General features: G+C 39.6%; 1 protein-coding gene across 2 annotated transcripts in view; it reads left to right on the top strand.

Moving 5' to 3' along the window:
* Window positions 1-7,855, top strand: part of skia (v-ski avian sarcoma viral oncogene homolog a) — a 61,384-nt gene extending 53,529 nt beyond the window's left edge. Inside the window, exons 2-7 of one of the 2 annotated variants that reach the window (XM_030783885.1) lie at window positions 1,004-1,123; window positions 1,862-1,974; window positions 2,666-2,949; window positions 3,240-3,553; window positions 3,722-3,952; window positions 5,384-7,855. In XM_030783885.1, coding sequence (XP_030639745.1) covers window positions 1,004-1,123; window positions 1,862-1,974; window positions 2,666-2,949; window positions 3,240-3,553; window positions 3,722-3,952; window positions 5,384-5,572 — 1,251 coding nt within the window. In that variant the 3' untranslated portion in view covers window positions 5,573-7,855. The remainder of the gene's footprint in view (window positions 1-1,003; window positions 1,124-1,861; window positions 1,975-2,665; window positions 2,950-3,239; window positions 3,554-3,721; window positions 3,953-5,383) is intronic. The other variant, XM_030783886.1, reaches the window with a different exon arrangement.
* The last annotated feature ends 13,921 nt before the right edge of the window (window positions 7,856-21,776 follow it).

The raw sequence follows: 21,776 nt of genomic DNA, 5'->3' as shown, positions 1-21,776 counted from the left end.
CACGCACTCTAAAGTGAGTCAGTAATCCTTGGTCATTCTTGCGAGATCAGTGTAAGTGAACGAGGGCCAGTGTTGGCTGTTTTGCAATGTTTAGTGGGGATGAGGTCATCTCCTGCAGGATCGTTAGCCGCAAAGACTAGAACAAACTGTTCTTCTGTTTCAGCGTTTGGGTCTCAGCTGCATTGCACAGAAAATACTGTGTCCTACTGCCATCAAGGAGCTCCACACACCTCTAGTTCTCTCTCTCTGTACGAAGGACACTAATCAGGTGTAGACATTAGATTGTCTACATTGTGTTTCATACGTGTGGTCCACTTGTCTCAAAAGTGACCATTGTACTTTATGTGTGTGTCTGCGTGCCAGAATGATCCAGTTAAGTACTTCTGGAAGGATGTTTGTGAGTCAGTAGCTCAATTTTTTTTTTTTTAACAAATAATGCCAAGAACAAATAATGCACTCTAACAACCGATTGTGGCCCCTTTCCCTCCTGACAACATACACACATACAAGCATTTCCTCACACACTCTCTCAACACCCCTCCTAAATTTAACACTCACACATTTACTTGTCAGACGCCTTTCCCCTAGCACCTGTCTGGCACAGTTCTGTTTGATTTGCACTCTATTTATATTTTGGGATAACGCACATGGAGGGGGCCGAGGTGTCAGACACTCCCTGATTCGGTATTAATTCATTGATGCCATAGGCTGGTAGAGTTAGTGGGTAGCCAGACCTGTGGGGCTTTGTCATTATGCATTGTTCTCTGAAGTCCCTCAGCAGGGCTGTTACACTGCTGTAGTTTCTCACTGTGAGGAGTTGATTGGGTTTTGCTAAAGCCAAAGTCGTTTGTGAATCAGATCCTACGATCACCCCCTGCACGATGGAGATATTACTGCTGTTTACTCTATCATTTGATTTCACATACAGTTCTCTGGATGTCTGAGCTGCTTCCCCCCCCGCCCCCCCCAAAAATCTCACAGGGCAATGTTCTGTCTTTTCCAGGCATCTGATCCGATTCCAGCCAAGAAGTCCAAACATGAAGACTTCCCGGAACAGTCGCCATCAGGAGATAAGGAGAAACAGCCTGAGTGGTTACGGTCTCTCTCTGCTTCGGCCAATAAGGTTTGTTTTCTGTAATTGTTTCCTCCAGTTCCTTTGCAGAGGCTTGTGGGTTTAATTGCGGCGCTGATGCATCATGTGTAGAGCACAAACCTGTTTGAAATCGCGGCCTGTCTTTAGATTAGCCATTATCTTTTGGTGGTGTATAATCGCCATGTCTGGTGCCTGCAACCATCTCACATGAACAGGAAGCAGAGTGCTGTCAACTTGCCAAGGTGGGGAGTCAGGTTCATCTGAAATTAGATATTAAACCCAAAATAACCACCGATGTTCTCTTGAAACAATCAATTCTTCTTAAAAATCCTCAAAACATTCTTGAACTGCTCTCTGTTTTCTGTTCTCCCATGATGACCTCATATGTTTTCATGACTGGTTTATTTTATTTACAACAATATTATTTGCCATTTAAAACTAAGTGTTTCAAGAGATATTTCTGTATAACTGCATTCCTACATAGCTGCTAAACCATGCTCAGTAGTGCCTTTTGAATTTTATTTTGCGTTATATTTTAAGTGTCAGAGGTGACTACTTTCTCTTAAAGTCATTATACTGCTTTGCAAGGCTCATAATCAACATAAAAATATGTACTATTAATAAAATGATCAAATGCAACTAAGAGTAAAAAAACAAATGTTATGCGTAATTAAACCTTTATTACACATTTATTTACACATTTAAAGTCTAATATAGTAAATATTTACAGGCTGATAAATGAAACGGTGACTCTTTTTCTTTTTCCAGGGGCTCAGCTGCATTCAGCCTAGACAGAGACCTTCAGCTTTCAGGCCTTGGTCCCCAAACATCTCCAGTGACAAGGAGGTGCCAAACAGGCCTACAGCCATGTTACGCGACAGGTAAACAACATCAACAGCATGACTCTACAATAAACAAACAAGTCATACGTACTCGCGGCTTCACTGCCAAAACAAAAACATTGATTAAATCCGTGATCAAAGCAATAACGGGGTGTGTGAGAACTTGGAAATTGTGGCCAGAGTTTGGACATAGCAGAGAGGATTACTCATCGAGTTTGTCACTTATGAAACATGTACCCATACAAAATGGGAAGAGTAACTCCACTTTACAAGTCATGCTATGCTGCGGTTGTCTGCTGATGACTCATTAGCAAGCATTGAGACCATAGCACTGCTTAGTTAAACCACAGAATCAACATGATTCAGGGGTTTGCTGTTTGTCAGTTAAAATGTGGGTAATTTTGGAAAGGTGTTGTCGTGTTTGTGGGGAGCAGTTATGAGTAACCTTGTGGACACTTTCAAGTAACACACCCCACCCTTTATTTTATTTTATTTTCCTAAGAATCTGGGTATTCTCAAGCATTGGGGTCAGAGACAGAGTGTGCAATCTGATGTGTGAGATTTATTACAATATGTATTATATATACTTTTTACACATTCTGTTATGTATGTAAATTCTCATGTAACAGCAATAGCCATGAGTGTAAAAAAATATGTGTAATATAATCATTAAAAACCAAAGGATGTGAGTGTTTTTATAGCTTGTTGTTTTTTTCCTCTTCGTCAGCAGCTTTTACAGCTATAAGAGTCTAGAGAGTTCCGTGGCTCCCAACGTAGCCCTGACACCCCCACAGAAAGTGGGCCAAGTGTCACCATCCACCGCCAGTATCTCTCACACAGGCGGAGGAGACAGTCATGGAGACGGAGCTGGTGGCTTGAGGGGGAGGAAGAGGAGGCTGACTGGGGACACCCACACCACACCCCAACCACCATCCACCCCTGCCTCCACCAGCAAACCCCCACAGGAGGACAAAGATTCTGAGGTGGAGGTGGAGGTGGAAAGCCGTGAAGAATGTGAGTATTGTCACAGGAAGTCGTGTAACTTGCAACTTGCTGCACTTTGAAAGAGCTGTGAATAAAAGAATAAGTATGCAGAGTATGAGTCGTTGTTGTAAATGAAACGCATCTTATCATAAGACCAACAATCTCTTGCTGTGACAAAAGATTACCACAGGAGCGTTCACCCACTCACTAACGGGAACAGTCACCTTTAATGTTTAATGTTAGGACATCCGTTCAGATATAAATAAAGTTATTCTACTTCAAACTTTCCAACCGTGATCTCTTTTCTCTTTTTTTCTCAGTCACTTCCTCCATATCCTCCCTGTCATCTCCTTCCTTCACCTCCTCGAGCTCTGCCAAGGACCTGAGCTCCCCAAGCAGCCAGGGCCTGCCAGTTGCTATGGTAACGGGGACCCCCGAGGGCACGGTTCTGTCCGGGCTGGAGGCGCACGGATCAGGCCTGGAATCAGAACTGGAGAGCCTCAGGCAGGCACTGGACAGCGGACTGGACTCCAAAGAGTCAAAGGAGAAATTCCTTCATGAAATAGTGAAAATGAGAGTCAAACAGGAGGAAAAACTCGGATCTGCCCTGCAGGCAAAGCGCAGCCTCCAGCAGGTAGGTACTTGCATGCGTATACACACATACTTAAAGTAAATTGTGTTTTATCTAAGAGTCAGTTCTTCTGCACAAGTTTGGTTTTCCGACAACTAGCAGAATCCCAAGTACTACAGAGCTGCAGTTAAAGGATTGATTTTTAACTACACTGTATGATCTGGTGTGCAGGAGCTGGAGTTTCTGCGAGTGGCTAAGAAGGAGAAACTGCGGGAGGCCACGGAGGCCAAGCGCAACCTGAGGAAAGAGATTGAACGTCTGCGAGCGGAGAGCGAGAAGAAGATTAAAGAGGCGAATGAGTCACGGATACGGCTAAAGAGAGAACTGGAGCAGGCTCGGCAGCTACGCGTGTGTGACAAGGGCTGCGAAGCAGGACGCCTGCGTGCCAAGTACTCGGCACAGGTGAACAGACACACACACACACACACACACACACGAAGCAGGTAAGGTTAGCCAGTTGAGAGCAGTGCTACGTGTAAAGCTCCCGTCTCAACTCCCAGCCCTGACATTGCCAATTTGAGCCAGACCCGGGCAGATTTCTTACATTAAAGCCGTGACCCAGTTAGGAGGTGAAGTGAGAAGGTAGAGTGTAGCAGTCAAGGACAGTATCACAGGTTAATTTCCCTCTCCTGAGTCTCCAAAGACACACTGGCCACTGTGCTAACAGGTTAAGCCTTGAACTCACTTGCTGAGCCGTCTCCCAACCCCTGAGATAAACAGTTAGAGTCTGGTTTAGGGCACATCTGTCACACACACGCACAAATTATCTCTTCGGCTCTGAAAACACAAACACATCTAACCTCTAACACAACCCATCCACTTCCCTTGTACTTCATATAAACCTCACAGATTTATGTCACTGTCACACTCAGAACTATATGCCACAGAGACACATTTCTTCTCATTCTTTCTTGTGGACGCAAACACACACATAAAAATACTGGCATGAAAAACTCTATCCACTTTAGAATAAATGATATATTTAAGTGTGTTGATGGTCTTTTGAGGGTTAGACTCTGTCTTGACAAAATGGGTGTTGCCACAAGAAGCACAGATATGAGATAAGTGTAGCCCCCCCAAAGAGGAAACAGGAAGAGATGTCTACTTCCTCCCAAGCATCATGGGAAGTTTAGATTAGACTAAACAAAAGGGAGTGACATTCAGTGACTTTGTCTCTAGTTTCCTTCATAGACTGAAAAGGACAAACCCTTTCTCGGTGGCAGGTGTCTGTATGCAGAGTGGGACTTGATTCTAAAATTGAATAAACAAGTGTGTGCTTGTGTCTCGGTGTGTGTGTGTGTGTGTGTGTGTGTGTGTGTGTGTGTGTGTGTGTGTGCGTGTGTGTGTATGTGTGTGGTAGTGCCTGTGTGTGAGTGTATGTGTATATGAGTGTGTGTGTGTGTGTGTGTGTGTGAGAGAGAGAGAGAGAGAGGGAGAGAGAGTGCATGTGAGCCTGAACAAGGTGTGTGAGGGTGTAAGGTTTATGATTGGGGTGTGTGGGATGCCTATGATGTGCAGGATGTGGTTGAGATGTGTGAGCGGTTGTTCTTCAGACACAGACTGAGCAAGCAGAATCATCATGAAACTCTGTCGATGACTAAAGCACACTCAGAAACACCCTTACTGCAAATTACAAGATATGGATACCATTTACGTGTTCTTTAGTTTAGCATGTCAAAGTTCATTTCAAACCAACCTACATACACATACACACAGACAGTGAATTCTGAGCTTTTATTGCAGTTCACACCTTTTAGGGTTGGGGGTTTGTTTCAACGTGTCAAAGGTCACTGCAGAGGAAAAACAAGCACTGATGTGGTTGTGTGATTTCAGATCGAGGACCTCCAGATGAAGCTGCAGCACGCTGAGGCTGACCGCGAGCAGCTGAGAGCTGACCTTCTACAGGAGCGGGAGGCCAGGGAGCACCTGGAGAGAGTGGTCAAAGAACTACAGGAGCAGCTGTGGCCCAAGAACCAGAACAACGACAGCACACCAGCCACTGCAAAAGACTCCAACAAATAAACACCCACCCCTGCCCCGCTCCCCCTCCCAAAAACCCTCCTCCAACCGTACCTATCAATAGCCCCCACAAGTCACCCAAGTCAGAAAGGACGAAGACAGTTTGCCAGCCCGGGCCAAGTGTAACCTTGGAAATGGAAAAAAACGAGCCAATCAAAGACACTCTCGGCATTCACCAAGGGAAAAAAATAATAATAATAAACGAAATGTTAAAAGCACTGAAATTGCACCTCGCTTGCAAGAAAATGATAGATTGCAATTGGGAAAGAAAGAAACACACACTCACACACACACACACACACACACACACACACACACACACAAATAGCACAAGAAGCGTATTGTGCCTGTATTTTCTCTGACAAAAAAAGATTGAGAGGAAAAAAAAAACTCTTTAGATACAGACTTTTCTATAACGATGAAATATAGAAATTGGTTCATACAGGACAATGTGAGAAAATTATACAATAAGGTTTGGAAGAAATCTTTCAGAGCATGCAGTTAATCCTGCCTCGGTGTAGGACACAAGAGAAGAGACTCATCGCGACACCCTTCAGTGTTTCTACTCTCCCTCGTGAAGACATTTTTTGCTAGATTCACTTTTTAATAAGCTATTTAAGAGACTGCATAGTGAAATATGTATGTGAGAAAAAAGAAAAAGAAAAAATATGGGGTTTTTTTTGTTCTTTAAGAGCCTCAAATATTTTCTTTTTATACCTTCAAAGAATGCAAGAGTTATTCTTACCCATGTCTACATGATTGCTAGTTAGATGAAGCCATTTTTAACTATTTGCAAGAAAACAAAAGTTAGCCCAAAATGTATTACAATGAGAGAAATACATCATTATGACATTTAAGCAGGAATGGATAACTTAGTTTGTCTAGCTGCTTCTTTCTTTCAAATGGGGCACGATGTCCGTATTTAAAAAAAAAGAGTGTTATTTTCTAGAGGCTTTTTAGAATGAGCACTTCCTTTAGATACGGATAAATTAAAAAAAAAGCATCTCTGCACAGAAGCATCACATAGACACACAAAAACACACCTACACATATGCTCGCTGTTATGTGTTTGTGCGTGTGTGTGTGTGTGTGTGTGTGTGTGTCTATGAGTGTGTGCACGGGTCAAAACCCTTCAGTGCTTCTTTTGAAGAGGCATTTAACGATCGTCTTTTTTTTTTTCTGTGTACAAGCGAAAGCTTAGACTTTTTGTACACAGCACCCCATACAGATTATCTGGTGCTGCAGCTAAAGGTTGCTAGACTGTGCTTCTTTTTTTCATCAGAATAACTGAAAGTTGGCATGATCTGGGATTGTGGTGGCCATCTAAAAAGGAAAAAAAAGAAGAAGAGAAAAAAGAACTTATTTAGGGGCTGGAGGTGTCAACGTTATCGAGAACCACAAATTGTTCCTTTTAAGTAAATTATGATATGTAAATATAATTTTTTTTTTACTTTACAGTAATGAATCGCACTTTGTCATAACGAAATACTGTTAAGAATTTATTCCCACCTTTGTCTTCATCTTTACTTTTGAGAGTTGGTATTCATGACTATAAAAATGAAATACACATTTTGTTAATTATATGCAACACAAGTAAATGCAATGTAATCATGTGTTAAAGGCAAAATATTGTAAATAAACAAACAAGAAAAAAAAGGGTCTACATGCTTGCTTGCTGAGATAGGAACAGCACATCTTTGAAGCTGTTCCTTCAATTCAGTTTCACTTTTATGATTATGGTTATAACCGCAATTAACATTCAAAATTTAAAAAAAAAATCAAATTCTTATATAATTATTCACATAATTCCTATATCAGTATACACAGGCAATGAAAAAAAAGACCACAGAATGGTGTGGGTGTTAAACTTCAAGAAAAATGGTGTATATTAGTTTGACCAAGCAGGACAGTGGATTGTGTAACAATACAAGCAGGAGAAGTAGAAGAGGTTGAATTAAAGCTGTCCTCGGACACATGCTTGACAGGTTGAATTGAAATAGATTTGTCGAATATACATATGTTTTATAAATGATTTGAATACATTGGGTACAATGCAATCAGAATGTACATTATGTTTATGCTCTTTTGTTTCCTTTGGCTGTTGTTATTGTTGTTGTTATTGACGTTTTCACCGTGGGGATATTTTATTGCTTGTATTATGTTCTTTTTTTTTCAATAGCAAAAACTCATATATTTTCTTTCATATGCATGAAATTTGAAAACAAGAAATTCTGTCATGTAATCATTATGGGGCATTAATACTGTATATGTAAGTTTTTTTGTTGTGTTATGCAATATACAGCAAATTTGTCTTTTTTTTAAAAAAAAATCTGTAAAGGAAACTGATCCTCTGCTAAAACATGTAAAAAGAAAAGTCTAACTGAGTACCACACACACACATACACACACACACACACACACACACAGTGATAAGTATGGGCATCACACTTGGGCTACACACAAGTCAGTGTTTAAACGCAATGCTGGACAGCCTTAAGTGCCTGAAACTGGGCATGGAAGGTTTCCAGAATAGGAACAAAATGATGTAATCTGCTCTTGTGCTTGACTTTTCAATGGCATTAGCTGTGATCAGGCTACAAGGGATGAAGACAATGGGCTATTCCATTTGCACTCTTGTGGGGAGGGGGAGAGCAGGCATAGTGATGTGGTTTTGTAGTCTTTTTAACAACCCCCCACCCCATGCCAGAATGAACTTGACCATCTTGGTCAAGCATGAGCTGCAGTTTATCTTTAGCATTTTGCCGTTTTATCAGTATTCCTTTCATTTTTTGTTTTTTGGGTTTCTTTGTTTTGTTTTGTTCTGTTTTATTTCTATATATTGAATTTTCAAAGTTCAACAAACCAATTGCCACTGGTGAAAACTTAATCTGAACTGTTTGAGATAACTTTTTAATCATTCATAGCGATTCTTTCTGAGACGTGTATGTCCAAAATGTTTTTAGGAATCAACTTTTAAACGTGTTGTTGTGAAATACAAAGGTTACTCTATGCAGTGGCCATAGAGAGAGCCTATAATATGATGCATTTTGATTCATCAAATGATAGTCAAGTCTAACAAATCAAACGGGCATTACCTTAAAGCCCTATGTCTTAAACAACATTAGTGAGAGGCCAGTGTTACTGAAAGACTGACTCCCGTTGGCGGCTTTTTACAAACAAAAAAATTTTTCATTAAGGGGGTTTGTTTTTTGTAGTTGTTTTTACACTCAAATTGCTATGTGTAGTTTACTTTATTCACGGTTTTCTACAAAAAGGGAGAAATTTGTTGAAACATGCTCTTGGCTCTCCCAAATAATTACAAAAAAAATGTTTAAAAGATTTTCTAAACAAGAGCCATTTTGTTAAACGGAGGGTGGTAACACAGCAATAACAGTTGACATATTGAAAAATATTGAAAAAAAAAAAAACTAGCCAGTGTGAAGATTAAACAAGTACAAATTCACCAATGTAAATACGTTTTTTTTTCATTTAAAAATGTTGTATTATAAATGTATATGGTGTTTCTTTCTCTTTTTTCCAAAAAAGAAAAAAAATTCTCACGAAGTAGCTGTCTTGTTTTGACTTGTGTTTTAACTAAGAAAATGTTTCCAAAATGATTAGTGCAGTGCATCAGGTATTTTGAGCTTTTACACCCTTTATTTACAGTACAACTTTGTGTCCTCATATATATATATATATATATATATATATACATATATATACACACACACACACACACACACACACACACACATACATACATACATACATACATATATACATATACACACATGTATATGTATATATATATGTATATGTATATATGAACTTTACATATATAAAGGATACTGTCAGATTACAGTTAGAATGAGGCACCCAAGTTCCACCCCGTTTGCTTCAGATTTTTGTTGGTTTTCATCCCATATATCTTTTTAGCCCTTCACTGCTGCTAATACTATATAAACTTTACAATTCTGAAATTATTTTTATGTAAGAGGTAAATGTACGCTTTCTTGTTTATTAATGCCGCATATACAGTATGACAAACAAACAAACAAACAAACAAAAAAAAAAGCCTGGCTTATTTATCTATCCTGCCCTCTACGTTGTCTTATTGCGCCTTCTCCACCTCACCTCTTCTCACTATATGGACTATGATGTAAAGAAAAGGACTCTATGAGATTATGTTTGAAAATAGCTATGCTTATATACCACAGTGACAGAATGTACAGTGTATAGATGCATTATCAGAAATAAAGTTGTTTGTCCAGATTTGTTGAGTCAGATGTTGTCCTTTTTGAAGGCACTTGAAACAAAAACAAATCTTCATGTTTTATTTTTTCTCTCTATCAAGCCTTTGCATACTTCAAGCCATAAAAACAAAAATCTATCTATCTATCTATCTATCTATCTATCTATCTATCTATCTATCTATCTATCTATCTATCTATCTGTCTGTCTATCTACCTGTCTGTCTATCTACCTGTCTGTCTGACCAGTTAGGTAAAGTTCAGCTCTGGGCAGGCTCTAAACTGTCTTATCATTTATACATGTGTAACGTCCCCTGTCTTTGTCAAAATCCCTGTTATAAAGCACAGTAGTATTCATTCACTAAGTGACAAGTCTCTGTTCCCATTGCCTATTCAGCATATCTTCACATTAGCTGTGCACAGGCTCCCTGTGTTTTTTAGCTCTAGCGGGCGTAAATCAGCTTAACCTCTGGCCCATATGATCAGCTGATGTCCCAGAATTCTCAGCACGGCTGCTCTGACGGTGCCTCTGCACTAGCCTTGCGTTCTCTTTCACTGTGAAGATGCCACTGAACATGGCCTTAAACTGCTGCGCTATTGAATGACCCACTTACTGCAGTCACGTGGACGGGAAAATGGGTCTTTCCATCATATCATTACAGGCACACAGGCCCATCTCTATTGTATTATAGAGGGGGAAAAAAACAATTTGATTTTTTTTTTTATTATAAATTCAAGTTGTTTCTTCGGAAAATTAAATACATGAAGAAACTCTCTTCCGCTCCTCAGTCTGCTTGTACGAACTGCAACCCTTCATAGTTTATATGCTTTTGTATAAAGTGAACTTCCAAAAGACTGCTCTTCCTGCTAAGTTTTTCATAAAAGTAGATTGGGACTATTGATAGAATTTGTAGGTGAATGGTGGATTAACTGTGTTATATTTTTCCTGAAGTTTTAGTCATATATTATTTAATGACAGATATAAACATATAGATACATAGAAAACTGGGGGGAATGTTGAATAACAGGTGTCTTGAAAACAGTATTCTTGATCTATTCAGCGCAAAGCAGAAAAAAACTAGCTACATTATTGTAAAAATGTTTTTGAAAGAATACAATGCATACATGTAGCATGATTGGTATATGTTTTGTATTTATCTCAAAAACAATAAGGTAAATTCATTTATGGCTTACATAAACCAAACTTAAAACAAACTAAATGTATGCAACAAGATAGTAAAATGTTGGTTGATTTTTACATGAAAAATTACATTACCGATTCAAAGTTCCCAGGAGTGATGCAAAAATCAATTCCAATTGACCTTGTGTGTGACTGGATGTCTGGGCTGACAGACTAGATACTGATGAAGAGTGAATAGTGCCATGGGGGCTGTAGTCTATTTAATCCCCCTTGGGAATGACTACAAACATGGCTGGCACAGACATGGGGCAGAGAGCCCACTCTCTCTCATTCATTCCTGCATGGTGGATGAGACCTAAAAACCCTGTCGCAGTGTTCCTATGGCCAAGGGACCTGACAACCTCAAGTCTGGCTTTTCCATCCAGCGGTGGAATTGACCTAAAACCCATGGGCCTGTGGGACCAGAGCTGTGCAGCACTCAAAGCTTTGCTCTCCCACAATGCCTACTGCAGATGTGCCTACAAATAGCATCACCCATTACATTAGCAGGGTCACCTACATTAACACATACATACACACACACACACACACACACACACACACACACACACACTCACAGACATAAATTTGAAAACTTGAACGGACATACACTTGCACACACAAGCACACACACGCACTCGCTCGCGCGCACACACACCAAACACACAGCTTGGACAAATCTAAACACATGGACATAAAACATGGAACTGAAATACACTGGTTATTCAGTCAATTAGTTAATTCTTCATTTTACATGGAAAAGGTGCACATGCCCTTCTTAAATCTATCAAACATTCCTCTGATGTTGCTGTCACGCCCATAGGCAAGGTTTAACATTCGTGGAGCGTAACAGCATTTTAAAAAGCAGAATGGTTGGTGGTAGGCCAGGACCATGAAAATTATTTCTGCCCATGGTGTTTCACCATTTGCTTTCTGCTAAGCTTCATCAATAATTCAACTGGGGAGAAATTCACATGTGTCCTCTCTCATCTTCATCATGTGTTACATGGATGTAGATGCACACTGTCGAGAGGTTAGATTCTATCTGCCTGCTTCCATGCTATTCCTGGTTTTACAGTATGATGGAAATCCATGACATGCTATTTACGGGGGGGTGGGTTGTCAATCTGTTCCGAATATAAATCTATTTGAAATGTTTTTTGAAGAAATTATTTTGTCAAAATGTTATTTGTCCTTCCATAAGAAAAGTGTATTATTTTATTATAATTATTGTGATCAGGTGGATAGTGGCTGATGTAGTAGAGGTTTTTGTCACTGCTTTGACACAATTTTCACATTGCTGTTTAATGAGTAAAACCGCTAATGCATGGAGCCAAACAGGTTGGCTAAATTCTTACAAGGAGTTACTATGTTGTGATTTCACATTCAAAAAGCAAAACTATTAATCACCTGCGAAGTTCCCTGAATACAGACACCTCATACCTGAACAAAGTTCAAATGCTTATTAGCAGACATGATTATTTTATTTGCACAGCATGTTTGTAATTTAATCAGTTGTACCAACTGAATCTTCCATCAGTCTGGTACAAATGTAGTGCAGTGTAAATGCTAATGTATTCATCAGTGGCACAAACAACACATCAATGTATCAATATATATCATCAATATATTTACTTACAGTTTTTTTTTTTATAAAATAATGAACTTAGCTTGCTAGGATATTTATTCACTTCCTGTTATGCAAAGTGACAGTCACATCAATTATTTAGCAAGTCAATGTATGAAAACCGTACACAGATATGCATTGTTTTGATTTTGATTGAAAAGAATGTATATTTTATAGAATTGCTGTTATTTCTAGAAATACTCTTCAATAAGTACACTTTGGCATTAAAAAAGGAATACATATGTCCCTTGTATATACGTGTGTGTTTAAATCATGTGCTGTAATCACAATAGGATAAAATGATGAGTGAAAAAGAGGAGAATGAGAGAATGAGAAAGCAGTTATTGACATTGCTTTCTAAACTGTCCAGGATTTTTATCCGAAATTATGGGTAAACATGCAGATTTGGCACATCAGAATGCTAATGGCCAGTATAGGCTGCACAGGTTAAATGTCAATGTTTTGCAAAATAGAATGTCTGTATGTTACAGCATTGCTTGATGTTACAACAAAAGACATCAAAAACACATTATGTCTACACTATGTGACATTACTCACAATATGTCTATAACATTGAGAGCATTGTTAAATGTATAAAGCTGCCACAACATGTTTAAAATAACAAAAATAAAAACAGAAACAATCCTGGTCAATAAGTTCTAGGTATCTAAACAGAACTTTGATTAAACGGTTGCTGTGTAACAGAATAATAACGGGAGAAGCCTGGTGATGTGCCTGTTCACAGCGAACTGGTTTTTCAGGTGTTTCTGAAAGCTCCTTATACACATATTCATCTATTCTCAAACCGCTGGTAAGATATCAAAGCTGGTATAAATGTTTTGTGGTTGCAACAATTATTCTTCAGTTATCGCGCTGCCTATCTTATAGGTCACTTTTCAAGTAAGAGTAAGTATATATATTGCATTATATATTGTAATAAGATATATTGTGAAAATACACATGCCTGGAAGGCAGAGCTGAAAAATAAGCATCTGAAACTTGATCTGGTTTATATTAGCAATCTTATTTGAACGCAGCTTTTGTTCCATTACAACATCTGACATTCTGCTATTGTGATAACCCTTTGAATGCTAGATTAATCTTATCTGACACAGTGGTTTTCAGGCTGCATACAGTACATGGTCTTTGCCCCAACATGTACCATTCAGTGTTAAGATTTGCATCTTGCAACTCACTCTGGGAAAAAAAAAAAAAAGAATAAAAATTCATGAGGAACAAAAAGAAGACTAACTGAAAGGTGTTATGAGGTGTTAAGAGGGTTTGTTTAGAGATGTTGCAATGTTTGAGAATTCTACAATAACTGAAAGACCTTGGATAACAATGTCAATGTCACACGCACTCACAACTCATTGTGAAAGTTAGAGTTTGTGTCTCATGAAATGCTTTCAAAATGGCAACTGCCATCATCTTTACTTCACCGCTGGTGGTCCCATAATTCTTCATTGTCTACTACAACTTCCTTAACATGGCTGTGTATGTTGGGTGCGTCCAAATGGTTTACATTGAGGGACTCTTAAACTGTTCTCTGTGGTGCCGAGTGTGTGATTGTGTTACATTTGAGAACCATTTAAGGCATGGGAGGCGAAAGTTGAAGATTTGTGGGCTTTCTTTTTCCGAAAGCTCCCAGACGTTAAAGATAGCTTAAAATTGAGCTTACGAACATGATTGCTGGGTTCGAGTCTTATTTTTAAAAGAGACGACCTTTCCAAAAAATGTGAGTCGTCTCAAGTCGACAGTTGGGTTTCCCGCCTTCATGTAAACATGCAAAGATCACACGGGTTCCAGAGGTTGACCAACTCAACAGCAAGAAAAAAAAGAAAAGAAAAGAAAGAACCAAACATTTTCTTTCACTCCAGAGCCAGGAAGAGATCCTCCAGCCGCTGAATCGTTCTTTGGTGCCGTTCTCCCTGCCGAGGATTGGATGACCCCCGGGGAAACCGAGGCTAAAGGGTTGAGAGGTGGCAGACGCTGGAGAGAAGGTGTGAAAGCGTCAGTGCCACTCTGATAACATCAGACGGGTATGAGGTGCCCGGGAGTGCAGTGGGCACAGCATGTCTCTCATTGGTGTTTGAAGGAAAACGCACAAGGCAAAGAGAGCATGGTTCTGCCTCTGTGGGAGATAGACACGAGTGTGAGGATGTGCATGCAAGTGTGTGTGTGTGTGTGTGTGTGTGTGTGTGTGTGTGTGTGTGCTGTGAGAGAAAGACAGACAGGAGGGATAGTACAGGCCAAAGAGTCTCCCATTCTGCAGCGTATGTGTTATGTCTCTTGAGAGCCAGAGAAGAAAATAGTAAGCAGGGCACAAAGGTGGCCTTCACACATTTTTTCAATACACTTATTTTCCATCTGTCAGTTATACAGCATCTACCACAAAAATGAGGCAGGCACATAAAATATAACCATCAAACTGACAAACTACAAGACCTTGAAGATTCATATGCAAGCAACTCAAGGCCAATATTATTGCTTTTCTATACACTGATACATTTTAGGACAGTAATAAGATAATTATTTTTAAGCTGTTATTCTGGTGTAAAATCCATTCACCAGCTGCACCTTGATTTTTTTTTTTTTTTTTTTAATAAGATATTCTGGTTTACAATATAACTTCTTGTAGTGAATACTGTACATGTATAGTTGTGAACCATGTACCTCTCTCTGGTCTTTTTTTTTTTTTCGTGGTATTGTTCGGTGCACATATAGGCTGAGATGAAGAATCTACTGAAGTCATACAACAGGGACTACAGAGGGAGGGAATACTCCAAATAAAAAAAAAGAGGGAAAAAGTTCAGCATTATACACATACAGAGAGAGAGAGAGAGAGAGAGAAAGAAAAGATAGAATTGAGTGATGGGGGAAAAAAACGAGTGTGTGAGATGTGTGAGCTGCAGGGGCCTATTAAAAAATGAATCAAAGGCCTTGAGTTTGTGTAGCACTGCTCAAAAGCACTCTCTCCCATCACCCCCGCGCTAACGCTAGCTCCTGGCTCACCCTCCTCCCTGACAGTCAGACAAGCCATAAGAGACAGACTGGCAGCTTACACGCGAAAGGCCGTCATTTACCGCGTCTGAGTTAGTGTACCACGCGACCGCATCCCTCGCGCTAATTAATCCTTCAGAATGACACACATGTCAGCTCATCTCAATATCCAATATTAATACTAATAACATTCAACATACTGATATTGAAATCATTCTCTTCATTTGAAGAGAAGGACGAGGGGGAGGCAAGCAGCTAATATTTTTTTGAGTTATCTATTATGAATGGTCCTCTGGGGATGATAAGAAAATGAATATTTCTCTCGTTCTCTCTCTCTATCTTTTTTTTTTTTTTTTTTGGATATTGATCTATGTGAAATTCATGGCCTCTCCTGTTTGTAGGGATACTTTGTGTGTTGCTTTTTTTTTTCTTTTTTTTTTCCCTCTGCCGTACCATTCTGACTTCAAATTCTTAAACTCTAGATCTATGTGGGGGAGTAACACAGTTTCCTGTTACAGAAACAAGATATACACCAGATTGAAAAAAAACAACTCACTTTTCTTTTTTTCAAAAGTATATTTTCCTCCTACTTTTCCATTTTTTTCCCATTTCCCCCACACTGTAACCCAATATACTTATAAAATATGCAACGCAGTCACTCAAAGGGAGCATAGGTATGGTGACTGCAGAAATATGACAGTATTACAGCAGGGACATTGCAAAGGGTCTCTGTCAAAATTTGCCATTTATAATTCCAGTAATCAGTACCATCATATTGGTTATGAGACCATAAATAGAGGTTTGAGATAACTAATACAACCCTGTAAGATGTATTCAAAACAAGAAATGAATATCATATCAGCTCCTTCGCATTGGCGTTCAAAGTTTTTGAAGACAGATAGAAATGTTTCATACAAATGGTGAGATTATATAAATTACGGCTTGATGATGTGTTTTATGAATGTTTGTTTTTTGGGTTTTTTTTGCTTTTTTAGTCCGAAATGCCACATCTTGCTCTGGGCTGTTCATTTGTACTGATCAATATTTCACAGACCAAGGCGTCATGCAGCCTCCATCTGCCTGGAGAACTGCCAGTACACCCAGCATGTGGAGGGCTACAGCGGTAACCTCATCACAAAACCACATGCCCTGAGTCCACCCACACACACTCCTTCTCTCTCTCTCTCTATCTCTCTCTCTCTCTCTCTCTCTCACACACACACACACACACACACACACATAAATACACACATACACACACAAATACACACACACACACACACAGACACGCACAAATATTCCTTCTATCGCTGGGTTCTGATCTTTAGACTGGGATGATGTGTGTTTCTGACACTAGAGACTGGGTGAAAAATTTTTCTTTTCTTTTTTTCTACTTTCTTTTTTGGTTCCCTCTTCAGAACTGTTCACAGTGCTTGTTAAGATGTGTTCAGTTTTTTTTTTTAAAAAAAAAAAACGTCTGCTGTTCTCCTCAACCACTACTGCATGTTCCCCTTAAATTTCAGTCAAGATTCTTCAACCCTCAAACACAAAACCTACACCAGACTGTACAAACCTGACAAACCTGAAGTATTTCAGACAAAAGAAGATATTTCTTTTCCAAAACATGTCTTTCATCTGATGGAAACTTTGACTGAGAAACAGCATTAGACAAAAAAAAAAAAAAACCTTGACTCAATCAATAACCACATGCTTCTCTAGCACTCCCTTTATATCCTTTTTGCAACACAGTGCGACTGTGTGATGTGTACATTAGCCTGTTGTATAGCATATTTGACTTGATGTAAAAACAATACACGAAACCCATTCTTCAAAACGGTATTTTGAGAATTTCAGTAGAACTTTCAAGGAATCAGGAGAAACTGTGGAAACAGAAGTAGCCCAAATAAAGGAGCTGCCACTAAAGTAATAGGCTCCTCATTTCTACTTGCAGAGCAAGTGAGGAAACTACTCACTGCTATACCGTATCCAGCCCTGGCAGAACTCCAGCGCTATGTCCCCACAAACCTCCTCCATAGCCCTTGAGAACATTTTCCAGTTCATAGGGATTAGGGTCATGGATCTTCCACTGCAACACCAAGAAAAAAAAAGAACTCCTCGCAGAGTCAAAAAACAAACAAACAAATAAATAAATAAAGATGGATTATAGCTTTTTGGACCTTTTTCCAGGCATGTAGCAGAGTGGTGTGATGAAAAACTGACCGTCCGAAATGATGACATAACACGACTCCTTCAGCCGTCCAGCCACCCTCTGCTCCTGTTGGAACAGAGCATCCCATAAACCGACACGAAACGGGAGCAGACGGGCCAGCAATGACATGCCGGTGGGGGACCCTATGGAGGCTGATGGTGGCTGCTCCTGACAATCGTCCACAGAGGTACAGTGACCAGTAACGTCCCACCCTCCCCTCTGCTTGTTCATGTATACAAGGTTCCACTTTTCCTTTCTCTCTACCAGATTCTGTATTGTTGACATCCATGGTTCTAAAATAGGGGTGAACCTTGATCCGCCTGTCTATGTCAACGTTCTGACAACTCACTGAACAATTATGCTTATTCGTGTTTATTTGTGGCTTGAGAACTGTGTCAACAGTGTTGAGTTCTTAATGACTAGAGCCTGGTATATGGAAAGGTTTTGCTGTCTACTTGAAAATATGAGAATGCTTTGATCAAGGTTGTATTTTATGAAGAGAACCGTGTGTGCTGAGAAAAACAGGTTTAATGAATCTGTAGATGAGCAAACAGAATCGTTATCTGAAATAGTCATTCTTTTTGGTATGTGAACTTAAGGTCTGATAAATTGCATTTGTAGAGCCAGTGTCAGTCAGTACACAACTAGGGAAAAATAAATATAATAAATGATATAATAGATATGATAAATAAATAAAGGAACAACTGGACAGGTAATGGGTTTTGAGCCTTTTTTCCATAAAAAAGTATTTACAGAAAAGAGCTCTTATCTTAATTCTTGTTCCCTTTTACCATCTGGGGCGAGGAAAAAAAAAGTTCACGGACATGAGCCTCAAATGGTCATGCCAACTTGTAATAAAACGAAAAGAAAGAAGCTGACAAGTATGTCATTTCTGGAAAATGAAAATAGTATAGATCTTGTCCTTTATGAATTTGGCCATTGTTTTATAGCAATCCTGCTAGCCTGGCCACAAAATGGACAAATGAGCAAATAGCCTCCAAGACCCAGAATTTGTTAGTAACGTGTTCAGGCTGGTGTGCTAATGGTTCTGTGGGCCTACGTCAGTAGTACTCTATACATTTTAAAGTCCCTCGTGGCAAAAAAATAGACAAAAAAAATACATTGGATGAATAATGATGGGACCACTCTCTGACTGGCTTGTCACTGTTCTGTCTCACAAGTCACTGTAGGCAACAAGAGTGACAGCTCTTTGTGATGGACATTTGGAGGACCACATCACTTCCCTCACAGCTCACGGGAGACAGCTACGGCGAAACGGACTTGTTCAACATAATCATCCTATCTGACAAAAACTACCCATGACGTGCTAGTCATTAGCTGCTTATTTGTCACATTTTAGCCTCTCTGTCTCTCTTTTTCACCCCCAAATCTCGGTGTCACCATCCAAACAAATACACCATTCTCAGCTCAACACAGGTCTCAGTGTTAATTACCGAGGTCAGGAGGCGAACACACGGCAGTCCCAGAAACCATAGAAACCGCTGAAGTTGCATATGTCTGGCACTTATTATAGTGATTGCACAAGAAATGTGAATGAATTACACATTTGGCGAAGACATGAATGTCCCTCGTAAAATTTTAAGGAAGAAGAGGAAGGGTTTCATGGTACGTGCTTCGGCTCTCCAAACAGACACAATAAAACTCAAGTAAACACTTGGTTTTAATCTGAATCAGATGTACAGACGAAAGGGACTTTTCAGCAAGTTTGGCCGACAAACTCTGTAATATTTGGAGTGTTTTAACAATGACGCTCTAAGACAATGGGCCTCACTTATCCAATGTAGATAATTCTCAAAAGTTACTTTTTAAAGTTGAACCTTTTCGTAACAATGAGTTAACAGGTCAGGTGGTTTGTGTCCATGGTATTAATTATGAAGTGTATGTTATTTTCAATTTTATAAACATGGGCACGTGCAATTCCTTATTAAGCCTCAAACTGGGTGCCTTTTGAAGACAGATACGAGTTAAAATCAATGTTTCCTTGCTACTTAAAAGTATCTTTAGAAAGGAAATCAACTGACATTACAAAGCTTGTGAGTTCAACATTTAGGCACTGGACAAGGATATATGTTCTTTTAATAGATTGCTAATGCCAAACGTATCAATAAAGCACATTTATTTGAACATCAGCCAGTTGAAGTCAGATAAATGTTAAATATTATAACATTGAAAATCTTGTAGGTAAAGCAGAAAAAGGAACGGTAAAGGAGGTAAAGCAATGGCAACATGCAGCCAAACAATGACCGCTATCACACTCAGTCACTGGGCTGAACATTCAATCTAGAGCAAATGTAACAGCCTGCAGCACTATGTACAGTAAGTCTATTATCTCATAGCTGACTATAGACTTGATTGATTTACTCAGCAGGCAACAAATTCGTTATTGGTGATATTGATCACCAGTAAGCACTGTCTTCCAGGCTATGGAGTATTGACAGAAACATCCATGTACTGATGTGGTGCTATATAGATCAGCCAGGGTGAGAGAGTCCAGTTCCACTGGTTGCACCATCGCTGATAGCTTTTGTGGAAAAAGATTTAGCCTCTAAATAACATGCATGGAACTTCATGGAAATATCTCTGAGATGATTCATAAGTGTATATGCATATATTGAAGTTCAGTTCTAGGTGTTTTATAGGTTCTTCATGTAGGCAAAATCAAATGGAGTTTTGGTGAAGGGGGGAGGATTAGAGGGAGGGGATATGGAGAGATTCATTGGAAAGATGGGGTTTAGATGACCACTAGCCCCACTCTTCTCTCCTCTTGTGATCTATCATAGGGATACTATGTTCTGACTGTGTTTCCCATTCAGAGGAAAACAATGTTGTCAGAGCAAATTCTCAATATGTTTTTTTTTTTTTTCCCTCAACTTTTCCTTTATTTTTGCCAGTGCAGCCAAACAAAATGGAATGCTCAAGTGTTCAGTCATTGTCCATCCATCATCTGTGAGCTACAGTTACAGCACAGTGAGTGGGCTCTGGACGCGGCCCCACTCACAGCCATAAAGAGTGGAGGTGGAAAAACCAGACTGTAATCCGTTCATCCCAACCAAGTGATGCTCCATCCGTTTGAATGGACACTTGATATTTTAACGTTCGGAGTTAAGGACAAAGATAACAATGTCATACTCCTACATGGAAAATATGGAGATGAAATCATGGTGTTATGTGCCTGTGTGTGTGTGTGTGTGTGTGCGCGTGCGTGCGCACATGTGTGCTGATCCCACCACACACACACACACGCGAGCACACACACACACAGGAGATCTGTGCTTGCTTGCCCTGATGCTAAGCATGTCTAAATGGGGCCCAGTGCCGTGTCTGTGTGCGCTGTCTGCCAGGCAGAAGGTCTGAGTGGGGAGTGATTAATGTCCCTTTGCTGGAACTGGGTGCCTGAAGGGTTCACTCAAACCTACTTTCAAAGCCTCACTCTAGCTGTGTGACTGGGCTGATGTTGGCAGAACACAGCTGAAAACAGGTTAATATGACTGGTTTAAGAGCAGAGTACAACACAGGCATGTGCACATATGAAACCTCTTGCTGGTAAAAACATGCTGTGAAATTAAATCCAATACAACATTATTTATATATATGGTGTATGTTAAAATAGCCGCATTCATTAACTTTGTATAAGGGTTTCACAAATCAGACAAAACAGTATTGTTTTGCAGGTATAATAACAAGTAACAAGGTTATTCGAAGAAAGACAGCACCACAGTTATCTGGTAAAATCCAGTTTTACTGAAGGTCCTCTTTGAAATATTCAGTTTGTGAAAGACAGAAACATGAGTTAATTTCTGTGGATGATTATCAGTGGTTACGAGGATCCTCTTCTTATTCTTCTTGTTTTGTCGCCAAAACCTCAGCACAGGCGACTGTTACCCAACACGCACAATAATAGAAGTGTGAGAAAACAGTCT

This window comes from Chanos chanos, chromosome 9 (genome assembly GCF_902362185.1).
Source record: "Chanos chanos chromosome 9, fChaCha1.1, whole genome shotgun sequence".
Lineage (NCBI taxonomy): Eukaryota > Metazoa > Chordata > Actinopteri > Gonorynchiformes > Chanidae > Chanos > Chanos chanos.
This window is presented reverse-complemented; position numbering and strand designations above follow the sequence as displayed.